This window comes from Pterocles gutturalis, unplaced genomic scaffold (assembly GCF_000699245.1).
Source record: "Pterocles gutturalis isolate BGI_N339 unplaced genomic scaffold, ASM69924v1 Scaffold49241, whole genome shotgun sequence".
NCBI lineage: Eukaryota > Metazoa > Chordata > Aves > Pterocliformes > Pteroclidae > Pterocles > Pterocles gutturalis.
The window spans coordinates 665-18,489 of NW_010102318.1; the positions used below are offsets into that span (position 1 = coordinate 665).

The window sequence follows — 17,825 nt, forward strand, 5'->3', positions numbered from 1 at the left end:
GTGCCTTGCTGATGGTGTAAGCTTATCCATTGCCTCTTGGAGTATGTGGGAGAAATGGCTTGCAGCTTGGTCAAGCTATAAGTAAGTGACAAAACCTGGAAGGAATCAATTTAGGTTCATTTATCGTGTAAGGTTAGGATCTGTCAGAACATCAATGTGTTGGAGCTGTTCAATGTGGTGGGCAAACTGTAGCTAGAGTTGGCAAAATATTAAACTGCAACAGGCTTCTCACTTAAACAGAAGGCTGATGGATGAATAAGTAGTATGACCTGTATGCTACTTTATCTCTTAAGATCCCTCCTTTGTATATGGCTGGCACTCTGCTACACTTGAGAGAGAAGTATGGTTTGGTGTTTATCTTTTTAATTCTAAAAGAGGAACAAATTCTATTGCGCGTAAGTCACTCTTCCAGTAAAACTTTCAAAGTGCCGTTTTGCTCAACTTTTAAGTTGTGAGATCGAACTTTCAGTAATACCTGCAAGCAACTGAAAAAAAATCTATTATTGACTAAGAGAATTTGATATTAATAATACCTAATTGTTATTGTCCTTTATGTCAGTCTCTAATTATAATCCCTGGGGCAATGAAAGGCACAGGAAAGATCTTGAATACTTGCGAAGTCTAAAACTTGTTCTTGTTTCATACAAACTTTCTGAAGTACAAGTTGTACAATGCAAGTAATGCGTAAAACATGTAGGAAGTTGCTGCTCTTGGTGTTTTAATTTAGATGTAATGCACAGCAATTGAACATAGGCTTTCCTTCTGTATTTTTTATAAAAATTATATCATAAGAAGGAAAATATTCATTATGAAGATTTTTACTTATGAAGTGGAAGTCGACTATGCCTATAAACAAGGCAAAGCAAATAGGTCAAGGTCTAGTCCCACCTGTAAGTAAACAGCTGTTCTGATTGGGGAGAGTAGTTGGTAGCACTCCAGTCCTAATACTCCTACCACCCTTTTTTTTTTTGGGAAAACACATAAAAGAAATTTTGAAAAATTAGGTCATGGGAGGGGGGGACACTAGATGACTAAAAGCTACATCTGTAGTTGGATAAGCTGCTCTGAGAGAGAGAAATCTATAAATCTGTCTTCCCTCAATGGAAGAATAAAGGCAACAGTGAGAAGTAAGGAGCTGTAATAAGCCATCTTGTTTTAAATCAAGTGTTGGAGCTGTCCTTTGAGCATTTCCTAAACCTGTTCTGGCCAAAATGGGTCTGTACCTATTTCCTTCAATAGTTATAAGCATATAAGTTGTCCATGTGTGAAGTAGAAAAATATCCTGTTCGAATAGTGGCATAATTAATCCCTTTAGCTTTAGGGTCTGGATATGGACTCTTCAACAAGTGTGATGGGTTTTATGGACTTTTTAATGTATCTCCCCCTTTTGCTACTAGTGTTTCTGTAGAGACCCTTGACCTATCAGGAACAGTTCTTGCCTTCTGTCCCACTCCTTTCTCTCTTCTGTTTTCAGCTGGTAATGCAAAGTAGGGATTTTTTTCTCCATTTTTTACCTTTCTAAAGCAAGGGTTCTATCGGGGCTGAGGGGGAGCTAATGCTGCCTTTAGTGTTGTCCTGCTGTGTCAGTCCTGTGCTGCTTGTGATTGCAAGTAAATCTAAACATGCAGGGCATATGGAGGGTTGGAGGTGAAAATTCTGCCTTGCTGTAATTGGAGTTCCAGAGCCACTAACCTTGTGGGCCCTCAAACCCAGGTGCCTCGTGTCCTGCTCAGCCTAACTGGGCAGGGAGCTAGGCAGATTTGAGCACCTTCTACAAACAGATCTTAAGTTGTGCTGCTTTATATGCTGACATACATCTCTTGGAGTTAAATGAAACAGATGTAGGTACAGCTAAACCTCTGAACTATAAAAATTGAACACTATGTTAAGAGCATGAGGCTCTTCTAGCAATGTTACCTGCATATTGGTTGATGTTTTCATTCATACTTTTCCACAAACTAAAGCAGGGTAATACTGAATTTACAGCATCAATTCTGTTTAACAGACCACTTCATTATATGTCCTTTCTCTATAATCAACTATAATGCCCTTCCAAAATCAGTAGAAGCACAGCAAATATATTTAATTAAAATAAGCCAGTAAATTGTCTTGTTTAATGTTAGCAGGAAGCTGATGGGAATATCCTTAAATCAAAACTGAAATGTGTCCAAAACTTCTGCTGTATGTGATGTCAGCCTTAGCAGATTTCAAACATTTCGTTTCCTGGTAATCAGTTCTACCTGTCTATAGCAAGGCAAATATGTTGTATTAAGATAGTAGCAACTTGGATCTCTTCTTATATCCACAAATGTTGTGGTGGTTTTTTTTTTTAAAAAAAAAAAAGTAGTTTTGACTTCTAAGTTAGGTCAAGTTATCTAAATATCATAAGCAGGTTTTTTGTTTTTTTTTATTTTTTCCGCATTGTGCTCATGCTGGGTAAAAGGGCAGAAATTGATTTGGAAACATGTAAGCTGAAGGGCTTTTTCCAATAAGTGGTTTGGGTGTTTTTTTTGCTTTTGTGAAGTCTTCAGTATTTTGTTTTCTCCCACAGTACTTCTAGGCTGCAGCACCAGCCTCAAAGGCACTATGGAGTTGCCTCTCCAGTTTGTTTGGCTTCTCCTCAGGATATAGATTGCATTTATACTCAGAAGCTGGTTGAAGCAATGAAAGCATTTGGGGTATTTGAAGATGAGGAAGAACTGAATCACAGGTACAAGAAGACTAAAATTTGTTAATCTCTTCGGTTTTTTTTAAGGCAAATTTAACATGAGTTTTCTTTACAGGCTAGTTGTTCTTGGTAAACTGAACAACTTGGTCAAAGAATGGATTTCAGAACTTGGTGAGAGCAAGGTAAGGACTTTTTATGTTCTTATCAAAACAGCTGAAGCCTTTTTATTTATTTTAAAGGCCATACTACTAGGATTTAGGCTAAAGTGCAACTTTTAACTTTCTGTTTAAGTATTGACTAGCAAGTAGTAGTAAGTAACTGTAGTAAGTGCCATTGAAATAAGGTATAAAAGATGCTTCAGATCAAGATCTTGAAGTCTATGGGGCACTGAATAAATTTGTGAAGTGGCTCTGTCAGTTGACTTGCAGCAGTTAAAGCAGAAACAATGTATTGTGGGGTAAGCTAGATGGTAAATGGGCACTCATCTTGCCCCAAACAGCCTACAGCACTCAATCTTTGAAATTATTACACTAGACTTGCCTTTTGCATAGCTCTTAGATTGTGTTGATTTATGTGTGTCTGCTGCAGGGAAGAGTAATAATAGGTCTTAATTTGTGTAAGTTAATGAAAAGACTGGTACATTACTCATCTTTTTTTTTTTTTTGGGTTGCAAGTACTACTTCAGGAAAAAACTACCAGCCTATTAGACTAACAGCTCAGTATGGGAGTGAGAAGACATCATTCAGTGAGGCTGTTGTAGTCTTTCTAAACTTGTACACTAGTTAAACTTGTGCATAGGTCAATGTGTATCTTATACTCTAAAGTAAACTTTCTCTTCTACCCACAGAATCTTCCCCCTTCAGCAGTAGCAAATGTTGGTGGCAAAATATTTACATTTGGTTCTTACAGGCTTGGAGTACACACTAAAGGTAGAATTTTCATTGTTTGGTCATAGTTCTAGTGTTTGAAAGTGACTTCCAATAATAACAGAAGAAATGGAATCTCTTTGCAGGTGCTGACATCGATGCTGTTTGTGTTGCCCCTAGGCATGTGGAAAGATCGGATTTTTTTCAGTCATTCTTTGAAAAACTAAAACATCAGGAGAAAATAAAAAATCTAAGAGTGCGTAAGCTCTCTCCTTGATAGATTGTGCAACTTCTACAATAAGAATATTCACGTTAAAGACTGGTATTGGTAGTGAATGTCTTACAAACCAAAATTTGAAAAAAATTTTCTCTGAGCACCTTCTGAAATGCTATTTTATGCAGCACGAAAATTTTATAATCAAGCTTTTGGTTCCTTTCCCCAAAGCCTGTATGTCACATAAGAATCTTTGTGGTACACTTCTCCACTACCCACAGTTTGGGAGTGAGTCGGCTGTATCAAAAAGCAAGATTGTCCCTAGGAACCTTGCTTTAATCTTGGATGTGGTAAGGGGCTTGGAAATAAGGTAATTGCATGCAGGAAGAGGAAGGGGGGCAGCCTGAAAACTAAAGAGGTTGAATGTGCTATGGGAAGGCTTCTGTCAGTACCTTTGCCATGGAGTTCCTCTGGATGTACTTCAGAACCTCTAATTTGTTCTCTGGTCACGTTCCTCTCTGGCTACTCAGACTGAGACTTTGTGGAAGGGATGCACACTGTCAGCTTTGCATAAAATAAAGTTAATAGGGGCAGGGCTGTGAACATACAAAACTTCTTTGTAAAAATCACTCTCGGGTGCATGTGGTGTGTACTTTGTGAAACTGAACTCCTGAGAAGTGTTTCTCTTAGCCTGGTCTTCCTTGTGCAGACATTTTGAAAGACTTCATATGTGTAGCTAATGAGCCTTCATTTAGATGACTGTCACCTGAAAACTGACTCACAGTGGGCTGCAGCACAGTTCTAACAAGCAGTCTACAAAATTGAAAACTGTCCCATAAGGTAGCTGATAGCATTTCAGACACAGCAGAAAATAAACAAGAGACTAATGCACACTGATAAATGTGGACAGTTTTTTAGATTTCTCTGGTTGTTAATGAGTAGTAAGATAGCTACAGAAATCTCTTGCTTTTCTTCCTCACTACCAAGGTAAGTACCTTACAGCCACTGATGGCTCATTGTGCACTGTTTATTACAATGCATGATCAGCCTCTGTATCTCTTGACTAAGTAACTTTTTAAAGCTAGTATTAGTACCATATTAATGCTATATTGCTTTCAGCTTATTAACAATTCTTTTGGTTCAGAAGCAACTCCATCTTTGTACTCAGTAGTCTAGCAGTGTAAATTCTGTATTGTATTGTATTTTAGGAAAAACATTAAAAGTAGTGAAAGATGTTTTCTTACACAGCTATCCTCTCATTTCCAGGCAGTTGAAGATGCGTATGTACCAGTTGTCAAGTTTGAGTTTGATGGCATTGAGGTAAGTATTTCAACTTTTTCTTTGAGTAAATTTTTTTTTTCTTGCATTGGAATAGGATACCTTCTCCAGGGACCTGTGACTGTGCTATTTTGGAATGTTATTGGTATCTTAAAGTATATTTAGGAAACTATAAACAGCCTGAGCACAACCTATCCTAGGAGAAGACACTGCAGTAGAATGGGAGCTTACAGGAAAAGAAGCCTCTAGGAAGCCTGGCAGGCATGGGAACTTCAGGCACATCTTTTTCTAAACCTGCCAAGGTAGTCTGCTTGAATAGCATGTATCTCACAAGGACTGTGCAGAGGGGGAGTAGAGGCAGTGTCCTTGCGAACTCTTCTTAGACAAACTAGCTTTCTAGAGGGGGATGTGTATAGTGTAGTTCACTGTATGAATCATGTGAGCAGACTAAATGTTTTGGTGCAAATCGAAAATGAAGCAGTCATGGACAAACAATCAGGAAAACAAAAAGTAAAAGTACTCATTTGACTCCTGCCGAAGTGTGCCAGCTGCAGGAATCCTTGTATCTTGAATACAAATTATACAGTGAATAAAGACTTGCATGCTGTAGTACCTGAGCAAGTTACAGCTTGGTATCACTCTCACTTATTCAATTACCTTTTTGTGGCCTTTGTCTGGTACAGACATTGATAGAATAATTCTCTTGCCTCAGACTGTACTGGAAAACAGATTTTTGGGATCAAAGGGTCTTATTGCATAAAGAAAATGCTCTCTCCTTTGCTGAATTATAGCTGAGGTGATTGAACATTGAACATAGAATTAAGATTCTATGATTAATTTTAAGTTCCCTTTGAATGGAAATCCTAAGTTTAGGATATCTTTTCAACTTAAAAAAAATCCCTTCCTTTCCCTAGCTCAAAAAGAAAGGGGGGGGGGGATGCATTGAAGGTTTTGTAAATAAAATATGGAACTTCTAGCAGTTTTCTTAAGTTTTCTGGCATATAGATCTCTTGGGACATACATCTATAGTCACATAATTCTGAATATGAATGTTAACCACTCTTTCTAAACATGACTAATGGTCCCCCACCAGTGTGCTATTTGCAGACAATGCTGTATTCTAACTCACAGTTGGCGCTTTTTTCCTCTTAAGATTGATCTTGTGTTTGCAAGACTGTCTATGCAAACTATTTCTGATAATCTTGATCTCAGAGATGACTCACGTCTGAGAAGCCTGGATATAAGATGTATACGAAGCCTAAATGGTAAGCGTATTTGCACATCTTCAAAAATAAAGAGTTACTAAAATTGGTATAGAATGCACATTACACAACCCAAGTTTCTGTACAAGATGCAAAAACTGATCTCCTGTATACTTGAGATCTGAGGAGGTGGCAAGTGGGCTTAAATGTAGATGTTTCAAGGAGTTGTGTGTTTAGATAGACCTGTATTTCATGTTTCTTTGATCAGGGTGTGGGCATTGTTACAGTTTGCCACAGAAACTGCTTCAGATTAATAGGCAGAGCACTTGATAGAGAAAAATGTGTTGTGGTTCATAAAAAAAGATATTTTAAATACCTGAAGCCTAGCTGTCTTACTGACTGGTTTAATTGTTCCTGGCTGTCAAAAGAAACCTAGCTTTCAGAATACTGTAGAAAGACCTTATTAAAAATTGTTGGGTGTAGTCTAAACTATGAAAAAGCTGTTGAGGGCAGCAGTTACCTGAAATGATTCTGAATGTTATGTGTAATCTGTAATTTTTAAGGTAATACAAAGCAAGTAATCCAAACTTGTTTTCATAGACTTGAATGTTAAACTGTAAGCTATTGATCCTGTATAGCATAAATCTGATTTGTACTCGTTACTGGGAACTTCTGTACTTTTATGTTTTTCCTTACAGGCTGCAGAGTTACTGATGAAATACTACATCTAGTGCCAAATAAAGACACTTTTCGGCTCACGCTCTGTGCAATTAAACTGTGGGCAAAACGTGAGTAATGTGATTGTTTGTGATCTTTAAACTTTTTAGAGACACCTCATGCTGGAAATATAAGACCATTAGAAGTAGTACAGCTTTGGATAACTCTATAAATGCCAGTTTTAAAACTAAAACTGTTTTTAGTTTAGATTCAATGTCTGTCCATTTGGTAGATTCTGTGTGGTTTTTCATGGGGATAGAGTGGGGAGGAGAGAGGAGTGCCTACAAGACAAGGTGCTGCATTGATTATCAGGAACTTGACTGCAAATTATAAAAATGCAAAGTATAGAAGCTTGATACATAAGGAATAAGAAAACACTGTTTGATCATGTGGCTAGAGCAGACACTAGAAGAACAGCATAACTTTTTCTTAAAGGAAGTTGGAATGAAGCAGTAGCTGTAGCAGTGTGGGTAAATTTCAGAGGAGCAGTATTTTGGGAAGTGGTGTGGTAATGATTCTTTTTCTCCTTGCTGTAAGGATGAACAATTTTTGCCTCATCTCATGGCAAAAATAACTAACTTTGGGCCTGAGGTGCACTAAGTATTCTGTAGATTGTGAAGTTAGTGCTGTAAATTTGAAGGAATATACTTTGGTGTTGAAAGACTAGAAGCTTACTACAATGTATCCATTTTAGGACGTGGCATTTACTCCAACATGCTGGGATTTCTTGGTGGGGTTTCCTGGGCAATGCTAGTAGCAAGAACGTGTCAACTCTATCCAAATGCTTCAGCTTCTACTCTTGTTAACAAGTTCTTCTTGGTTTTTTCAAAATGGTAAGACCTATTCTTAATTTGCATAAAGAAGTAACAATTCTAGAGGTAGTTCTTCATATATTACTTAAATGAACAACATTCACTCCTATCCTGAATTACATGGCAGAGTTTTAAGTGGACAGTCAGTTACTGGCTTTTCTTACATAGGGAATGGCCAAAGCCTGTAATGCTGAAACCACCTGAAGAGAGCGATCTTAATTTACCAGTATGGGACCCTAGGGTATGTAGACATTGAATTCAGAAGCCTTTAAATTTTCTTCTAACCTAAACTGATGCTAAGCAAAATTGTTTTAAAATCATAGGTGAACCCATCAGACCGACATCATGTAATGCCTATCATCACCCCAGCCTACCCACAGCAGAACTCTACATACAACGTATCTACATCAACGCGAGCAGTAATGGTAGAGGAGTTCAAACATGGTAAAGAAAGTTCTTTCTATTCTTTACTGATTACAAAGTATATTTCTTGCTATATGAAACCACATTATCTGAATTTGTTATATTTTGTCAGGTGTTCTGCCTTTTTAGGTAGAATAGGTCTCTGGGAAGTACTCCTGTTGCAGGCAGTAAGGGACCAGTTTTACAGTGAACTGTTGTAGCAGAACTGCATTGTTTGTTTCAAGGGAATTCCTGCTTTTTGATCTGTCAATTACTGTTCAAAACCGTTATCTTGCAAAGTTAACATCATACTCTGCTAGTCTCAAAAACAAAATGGTAATAAGGTTTTCACCCTTAATTGCAGGTCTTGCAGTTACAAATGATATTCTCCAAGGAAAATCAGACTGGTCAAAGCTCTTTGAACCACTGAACTTCTTTCAGAAGTACAAGTATGTATGAACTATGATGTCTAACTTGAAATTATTTACTTACTGGTTAGCGGAGTGAGTTTTAACTCGCAGTTTAAATAGAAGATGGCATTAATGTCTTTTTTTTTTCAGAAACTGGAGGTAAAGTTGTATGAATTTTGGTAAGGATAAGTATACAGAAGATAGAAAAACTGTACATTATGCCACTGACACTCTTTATTAAAAAAAGTAACAATGATATTTAGAGTGTAGCAGAGCACAATTCCAAATGATGTAATCTGTTTTTCTTCAGTTAGTACTGTGCTGAATACAGGATATAATCTGTTTTGTCTGGAAGTCATATTCTGTACATTTAAGGCAGTTTTGGTTTCGCTTAGAGGAATACCAAGTCCTGAGCTGATGTATTCACTTTGCTCTTCTAGACATTATATTGTGCTGACTGCTAGTGCCTCTACTGAAGAGCATCATCTAGAGTGGTAAGTCTTGCTTTAGATGTGGGTTCAATACATAGTTGAAACTCAGTTTGATGTTGCTCTTTAATTTTTTTAACTATGGTAACATGAAGTACTAGACTGTGCAACTAGGCATTGAGTACAGTATCAAGTTAAGTAGAGAGTTCATCAGCAAAATTAAAAGCTTTCTTATGAAGGGAAGTTAACATCAATCTTGCTGTTTAAGAAGTTAGCCTGAAGAGCTTAGTCATGATGAGAAGGATCAAAGAGGGTTAGTGTGTGTATGACTGAAGGTCAGGTGCTCTGCACCATCTTGAGAAGCAGACGCAAGGAGTCTAAGGAGACTGCTACTTCACTACTTCAGTTGCAAAGATGTATCTTGTTGCAGAGACTGAAACAAGCAAGGGTTACGTGGTGTAATCAGATGTGTAATGGACACTGGAGAGCTAATCTTCTACTGAGTTATAGAGCGGTGGTCTCTAAATTTTTTTGATTGCACACTCCTATCTGCAAAAAAAACTTTTTTGAACATCTACTTGTCAACAAGTAGATATTTATTGCAAGTTGCATACACATTACTGAACTTCTAATGTTTTCTTTCCATACCTCAGTGGATTGTCATGTGCACCCTCTGGGGTATGCATGCCCCCCACTTTAAAGACCACTGTTCTAGAACCTTAGACTTAGTTTCATAACTTTTTTTTACTGGATTTAATATTTAATTTAGGACTAGACTGCACTCAGTGCTAAGTTGTTCTGGTTATGTACTCAGCCTATTCTAGAGTTCTCTAGTTCTCTAGTGAAGGGAAACAAGGCTGTTTAATCTGGGTGAAACCTGACAGTCTGTGCAAAGCATCTGATTGCCAATAAATTGTATTTACTAAGTTTTAGTCTAGTAGCATGCTCAGACATATTATGTTTAGTGATGAATATTATCATTTCAGCATGCTTGGTAGTGGACAGGTAAATTGCAGGAGTACTTTGTGAAACTTGATGTGAGAACCATCTCAATTGTAATTATAGCTATAAGAACAAGTTTAGTTCATCAGCTCTTGAATGGATTTGGGTATAGATAGCACATCTGTTCATCAACATAAGATATTTTTGAAGAAAGTACAGATTTGTGACTGCTTTCAAAGTTAGCACTGTTTTGGGTAAAAGGGTAAAATGCCAGTACTTTATTTAAATAATGAAAAGTCTTCAAGGTCGTGGTTCATTTCTTGGGTAAGTTTCTGATGAGACTGACCATTTGTTTAATAAAGGAACTAAGTTTTTCAGCCTGGCTAGAAGAGGATAAACTCTTCACTGATCAATCTGCAGGAAGAATTTCATCTTTACTTGGGTATAATTGGACAGTTGTGCTTGAGCCTTTTCTAAACTGCTCTCCTTGATCTTTGGGGTAAAAAGGAGTTTTGCTGCGCTTCAAAATGCAGCCAGAGATGCTGGGATCTGCTGCTTGTTGATATTTTCCTCATAGGTTGTATATTGTGTTGCATCTGAACCCCTGTCTTTGGAAACTTTAAAGCTCAAATGTCACTGGAAACATCCCAAACTACAGTGTGTGACATAAAAATCTAGTGGCTGCTCAGCTGAATGAAATTTACTACTTATTGATTGGTTAGCATTTTTGTATTATATTCTAAAAAGGCATGTAACTACTGTGTTGGATACAGTTAATGAATAAATATCTCTTATTAGGATTGGCCTTGTTGAATCTAAAATTCGTGTGCTGGTTGGAAACTTGGAGAGGAATGAATTTATAACCATTGCACACGTAAAGCCACAGTCTTTCCCTGGCAACAAAGACCTCAAACAGTGAGTCTCATAATTTTTTCTGAAATACAGTTTGGCCAACATATTGTAACTTGTTTATATCAGCTCATCTGTGGGAGATGTTCAGTTACACACCTACTGTTGTGTAGGTACATGCTCTGACAGGCAAGGTTCTGCACATGTAAGATCTTTTAAAGAAGGGAGAACTTCATAGAGAGGTACTCTGAGCACTTAAGTATGGGCTGGCTCTAGTCTTTAACTGCTGCATACAACTAAACTGTTTTTGCTTAATCCCTTCTTGAGAGTAGAGGCTAGCATCGAAATAACTGTGCATAAATGATAGTGTTGTGAATCTGTCTTTTTAGGAGTGGATATGTGTCAATGTGGTTTCTTGGCATCGTATTTAGGAAAGTGGAAAATACAGAAAGTATTCACATTGATTTAACGTATGTTATACAGTCATTCACAGATACAGGTAAGCCTATATTTTGCTCTGGTCTTGTAGGGTTTCATTTTTTTTAAATTTTAGTGGAAGCTGCTTCACACAGTGAATTGTGCTTCCTTCTGGAATTGGGTATTAGATATTTCTATAGAGAGCAACACATAGAGGATTAGCTTTAAAAACACTATCTTGATACTCTGCCAAAGTCCATCTTGAAGCAAAAATGTGTACTACAGTCATATACCATATGTGAAATAACAGTTCTGCAGATCATGGTAGGCACACTCACAAAGGAACTGTGTTTCATGAAGTGGCTAGTCAGCTGTGGAGCCAGGAAATGTCCATTTACTGGGTATAGCTACACTTGTCAAACAGTTGTCAGTTGCTGAACTTTTAAAATGGGAATTAACTGTATCAGGCTCTAAAATAAGTTGTTAATGCCTGTTGCCAGTGACTTCCCAAAATAAACGTGTATGATCCCAGAACTTTAAAAGTTAGTGAGTTGTCACACTGTAATTACATGCGGTCTTACATGTAAACCTTCATGTTTGTTTTCCATTATTACTTTAGATATAGGAATAAAGTAATATTATCTAACAACACTTGCAATACTAGAATAAGGGGTGTTTGGGGTGAGGAGCCGTTTGAAAGTATAGGTCTCTTCCATGATCTGTTTACTTCTTCCCAAGCTGACTGCTCTTGTGCCTTTCAGAAGCACATGTGTGCTGTCAGGCTCATGTTAGGCTCGTAGTGAAGAACTGAGGAAACCAGGTTACTCTTCTGAAGTGACAAGCGTATTTGGACAAAGGGTTCCAAACAGTGGACTTCTTTAAATGTTTGTTAGCACTGGTGAAGAGTGTATCCACAGTTCCAGCGTGAGCTGTGTGCTGTCTTGCTCAGGCAACATGACTACATGCAGTAACACCAGACCTTTTTAGCTCATGCTTTCGGGATGTGAGAAAAGCACAGAAAAATGCATCACAACTTAGGTCTGTGTTTCAGGCCAGGTGAAGTGACTTCTTCAGGCTTGCACTGTTATCTGTATTGATGTTTGTAGATTACATCCAGTGGCACTTTATTTCAATGTTGTGGCAAATGTAAATTATGCCAACAAGGTTCATGTACTGCTAGGAGGCTAGAACTAGTGTTAAATCCTTTCTTTCTACACACAAACTTTATTAGTATAGCTGTGTGCTCTTAGTTTAGTGAAGCACAGCCTGTAGTATGTTTCAGATACAGGTTTTGAATCCAGAGAGGTTGAACAGAAAGTTTATTTCCTGAGAGGTGTGAAATCCTTTGGCAAATGTGGGAGTGACCAGTAATTACGTATAAGAAAGCTTTTATCGTGTGCCTTGACTTTGAGAAAATATTTTTAGAGGGCAAAGATTAACTTCAAGTTGGTGAGCTCAAGAATATAAGGCTTACTGTATGGAAGGCTTTTGTTAAGTGAACTTTATTTCACTTTTACATAAAAAAATTATTGAAGCAACTGTTCGTATTGGTGTGAATATTCATATTTGTGCTTTTTTTTTTTTCCACATCCAGGTTTCCTGTAGAAAGACTTAAGCTTTTTGTTGCATGTCCTTGCTTTGATTCCCACTCTGTATGTTAGTAAGCTGGCTTTCCAGTTATGCTCATGATAGGCCTGTTAGATAAGCTTAGCTAAATGTGACTTAATTCTGTAATAACTGGTGTGCTAGTATAGCACTTTAAAGTTACATAAAAGGCTGATTGAAATAACTGTTTAAAATTTTATCTAAGAAAGCAAGACTGGATTTTAGGAACATCTGACTTATCAGAAGCACTACAATTTAATGACTATAAACTACTGAAGTTCTATGATGATATAGAACTGTTGAGGAAAAAAAAAACAAAACAAAACCAGCAAACAAACACAATCACCACCATAAATGTAAAACAAACAAACAAACAAAAAAATCAATCTGAATCTTGAGTAAGCTGTCTGGTCTCTTGTCAGCTGTCCACAATTGGGTTGATTCAGAAAGTCATCTAGATCTATTCTCAACCAGAAAACTAATGGTTAACCTGAAGGACATCAGCTCCGATGTGAGCTGCATGATTAGCAAACCGCAGCTGTAACTGAGCACATAAATGCATTTTTGAACTTAAATAGCTGTTATGTATCTGGTCTGTAATGGATGTGAAATGAGCATCTTGGGTCCCGTTTATCTTCTTGAGACTATGTGTGGAGTGCCTGGGTAGTATTTTGTGTGCAGTTAGGCTGGAAACTTCTTGCTCTTTGTTTGTGTTGGACAGAGTTAATGGCTTGCCCTTTCTAAAGAAACCATACATAACTTTGACAAATACCTAATGCCAGCTTCCCCACTAAGTTACACCACTAAATTTCATTTTAGTTTACAGGCAGGCTAACAACCTCAAGGTGCTAAAGGAAGGTATGAAGATCGAGGCAGCTCACGTGAAAAAAAAGCATCTTCGCTATTTTTTGCCTGCAGAAATCTTACAGAAAAGAAAGAAGGTATAACAATTTGTCTCTTTTGGCAATTTTTTTTTGCTTTAATAATTACTTGAAGACTTTATTATGGTTTTTCTAACTGTTGTTTCAGCAAAGCATGGTAGATACTAGTCAAAATGCTAGTGGGCTTCAGTGCAAAAGGACTTCGGCAGATGGAAGCTGTTTGGACAGTTCCAGAGACAAAAACTCCAGAATGCCATATAATTCCTCTTTGTTAAATAAGATCTCAAAATTGGATACCTCTGCAGCAGAAATAGAAAGGTTAGCACCATAACCTTAGAACTGTGAAGAAGCTGCTTCTAATTGCCTCACCGTGGGAATGATTTCTTGTCTAGGATTTCTTGTTTGAAACCATGTGGATCATAAGCATGTGGAGGGCTCTAATGGCTTCAGGAATGAAGTTGGCATCTGCTTTGAGTCGGGGGAGATGGGCTCAAGAAATCCTAAAAAAAATTAATGTAATGTACCATGAACACATAGGAATTAAGAACTTGATACCAGATAAATTATTTGGTCTGGAATATAAATCCCATTAGGTTAGTGTGTAACTTGAAGCTGGAGTATTTTATGTGTAGGTCACTGTTCTTTCTGACAAAAAGTATGGTTGATGTTAAGCAGTATGAAGTTCCGATGAAGTGCTGATCTTGGTCACAGAAACACTAGAGCTGTTGCTGACTTAGTGAAGCAGTATGAAAACTTGGGCAGTAAAAGTGTCAGTCATTTCCTGGGAAGTCTGTTTGTCCGTAAGCTACTTCAGCACAGGAGGAATAAGTAATCGTGAGAGTAATAGCCCAGTACTACCAAATGTGTAATGCCTGCTGTGTTAACGCTGGTACTGTAGGAGTAGCATGCAAAAAAAAAGGGTGTACATATAAGTAGACTGTGAGTTTGTGTTGTTTAATAGAGCTGTGACAATGAGCTAAGAAGGCAGGCATTTGTCTTGCATGAACTTCCTGAAAATGAGATGTAGGTTATTTTTACAAACTAGCATTTTATAACTTTAACATCTGACTTTTACAGAAATGCTGTATGTCAGAGACCTAATGGTGCTAACAATAGAGAGAAGATGCCTCATGTAGCTGCGCCATCAATGTCTAAGGGACTCTCTGTTCCTATTATTGATTCAAGTATGTATTGAAGTAGTGGGTGCAATGCAGTCTTTAATTTCATGGCTGAACTCTAAAAGCTTGATGTCTCCTACAGAAATGGAGGCTAGAGTTGCAATAAGAACATTGGGACCTTCAGCTGGTTGCACCGTTCCAGGACATAATACAATATCTCAACTCAGACCACGTTTTGTCCAAGGACAGCATGAATTAAGTGGAACTCCAGTTACCGATCCTAAGAATGCTGCACCTAAAAGACCTTATTCACTATCTCCCAAAGGACATCATTCACCTACATCAGAACGATCCCCCAAAAAAACAGTTGATGAAGAAAAAGTAAGGAAAGGAGGCTAGGCCAGGGAGGGTTTGAAGTAGTATTAATTATTCATGTAGAATGAATGAAATAACTGAGGAGAAACACACATACATCCCCGATGCGTTCAGGAATATAGATTTGAACATAAGTCTTACTAGGATGTAGATATGAGAAATTGTATAGCTATTAAACACTTTTTTTCTGAGATCTGGCACTAGCGACTGTCTCTGATCTGGTTGCAGGTCTCTAAATACTACTGTACTTACATTACTGCACTGTCCAATTGCTGAAGGAACTGACTCATTTTGAAGCAGTTCTTGAAACAATTCAAGAAAAAAATGTCTCAAAACGAAGAGGATCTGAATCTTACAAATGTAAAAGTATGAGCTGATCTTGTTCTAGCAGATGATTTGAGTTCCTATTGACAGTTTCGCTGCTTTAGGAATCAGCAGCCTACTCAATAGGTTGTCCACTGCCAAAATAACATTGTGGAGTTGCTCATTAAATCTTGTTTTTGTTGAAGCTTTAGATTAATGCTTGATTTGTTTTATTGCTACCTATAAATCTCCTGAAATAGTTGTTCTTGTGGCTTGACCTCTGATTTGAGGCAGAGGCAAAGAACAACTAGAAAAAGCTCAATTTTGACACTTGTAAAGAATCAACTTGCAGAACTGTTTTCTTAGTATTTCAAGTGCAGTTTTTAAGGTTCAGATAGTAAGACTTTTTGAGAGGCTTGAGATTCCTGTGTGGTAATGGTAGTCTTGTCTAAATGTTGTTTTAAGAATGGCCACTAATAGATTTAATGTGTTGACCAGAAGCTGTACCCAAATATGAAGGTAATTTTAGTATAGCAATTATTTTGAGTCTGTCTATTCTGTTCTTCTAGTTAACCATCCAAGATTCAGCATTCAAAGATGGTGGCAATCCAGATGTCAGAAGAAGAGCTGTGGCAAACGTAACTTTGAATTTTTTTTTTTACTCAGTGGACTAACTGAAAAGCTGCATGGACTGTTCTAGTGCCTAGACTACCTCACACAAATACTCTACACATTTATTGATGTGAACAAAAATATGCTTTTTAGTTTCACTTACTTCAGGCTTAATTTCCCAAATATTACAGGTGCATGACCTATCTTTTAAATGTTACTACTAGATAACTTGGTAGTATCTAGCTTCTTGCCATGCTTGAAATCAGTTTTTTTTTTTAAACCACTTGATTCAGTGGTGTAAACTAAAACTACTATAAAGACCTACTACTATAGTACTAAGACCTAATACTATAGTATTATAAAACTACTACAAAGGCATTTGGCCTCCCAGAGGAAGGATAAATAGCTCTATATTTAGTGTAGCTTCAGTATGCTACTGAAGCATAAACTCTTGAGGGCAAACCTTCAAGTCAAGATGTAGTCTTGTTGCTAGAGTGAAGGTTGAAATACCTGAAATGCTGTATATGTGCTTATCGGGCTTAAACAAAAAAAAACCCACAGAAAATACAGAGGTGGAAGCTGTCGGTGCATGTATGTCTTTAGTTTTTAAGTATCCTAATGGACAGACCTTGCTGCCTCTCAAGTCATGAATTTGACAATATTGCCTAATAAATCCTTTCTGGCTCTTTTAGGGTGTCTTTGGAGGAAAATCCATGCTGATTCCTGTTATCAACACAAGACCACAGGTATTATTTATTGTGCACTCAAACACTGACACAGTTTGTTTCCTGATTTGCTTTTTTTCCTTAAGCAAAAAGATCTGTACTTCTTGCAGATCTTCCGAAAGGTGATCTGAGCTCTTATTACTTTAAATACTTGTATACTGATTTCTGTGACAAGACTTCAAAGCTTCCAAGTGTGTAAGTGGCCTTAACTCTTCTGTGTCATGTAAAATGCTGTGAAATTGAGGGTTATAAAACTGGAAGTAATCTGGGTGGTAGAGACACTCTGTTTTCCTGATCCTGATCTGAGAAGAATGGTGGTTTCCTCCATTGTGCTGTTGAGCAACTTGCAACTTATTTCCCCCCCTCAGGAGTATAATTATCTGAATTGATACTAGGAAAGAAGTGTGTAGAGGGGAAAATGCTTGTCATCTGTAAACTAGGTGGTAACTAAACAAGTGGTATAGTGAAAAAAATCCTTCTCTGTAAATATTTGGTTTGGGACCATACTGTTTTGGTACATAAAGAACTTTGTTATATTTAGCTAGGAAAGGGTTTATCTGCTGTTACTTCTGAATTAATTAATTTAAAACTTTTTTTTTCTTGTGGCTTCTTTTTCTGTGTTGTAGAGGCTTGCCAGTAATGAACTACCAGATTCTTCATCTCCTGTTCCAACAAATAGTATTCGTATTATTAAAAGATCCATCAAGCTTACCCTTAATGGGTAACTGGTATTTCTTCAGGTAAAGAGAATAATAACTTGTTTAGTGATCCATATTATCAATGTGTGTTGTAGTTTCCAGCATCGTATGGAAGGTTACTGTTGACAGACTGCAATTGGCAAGTTAAAATCATGGTCATCTTTTATAGAATTGTGAGATGCCTGCTTCCTTTTGAACTACTTTTTGCATATTCTTGTAACAGTTATCCTTATCAGTCTTTTACAAAGTCTTAACTGTAACTAGCTAAAAGAGTTTTTGAAAAAAAACACCAAAAAAAGACCT

At 37.3% G+C, this 17,825-nt stretch overlaps 1 protein-coding gene across 1 annotated transcript; it reads left to right on the forward strand.

Annotated features, from left to right (window-relative positions):
- Positions 1 to 2,551: 2,551 nt before the first annotated feature.
- Positions 2,552 to 17,545, forward strand: PAPOLG (poly(A) polymerase gamma; the record flags this gene model as incomplete). The annotated part of the gene is made up of 21 exons (XM_010085772.1): positions 2,552 to 2,710; positions 2,784 to 2,850; positions 3,516 to 3,597; positions 3,681 to 3,790; positions 5,015 to 5,068; positions 6,180 to 6,291; positions 6,927 to 7,016; positions 7,640 to 7,778; positions 7,926 to 7,998; positions 8,081 to 8,201; positions 8,524 to 8,608; positions 9,010 to 9,063; positions 10,738 to 10,854; positions 11,178 to 11,287; positions 13,630 to 13,751; positions 13,840 to 14,009; positions 14,769 to 14,875; positions 14,952 to 15,190; positions 16,057 to 16,125; positions 16,792 to 16,845; positions 17,451 to 17,545. Coding segments are annotated over 21 exons (2,229 nt in total), but the record flags the coding sequence as incomplete, so codon positions are not given.
- Between the last annotated feature and the right edge of the window lie 280 nt (positions 17,546 to 17,825).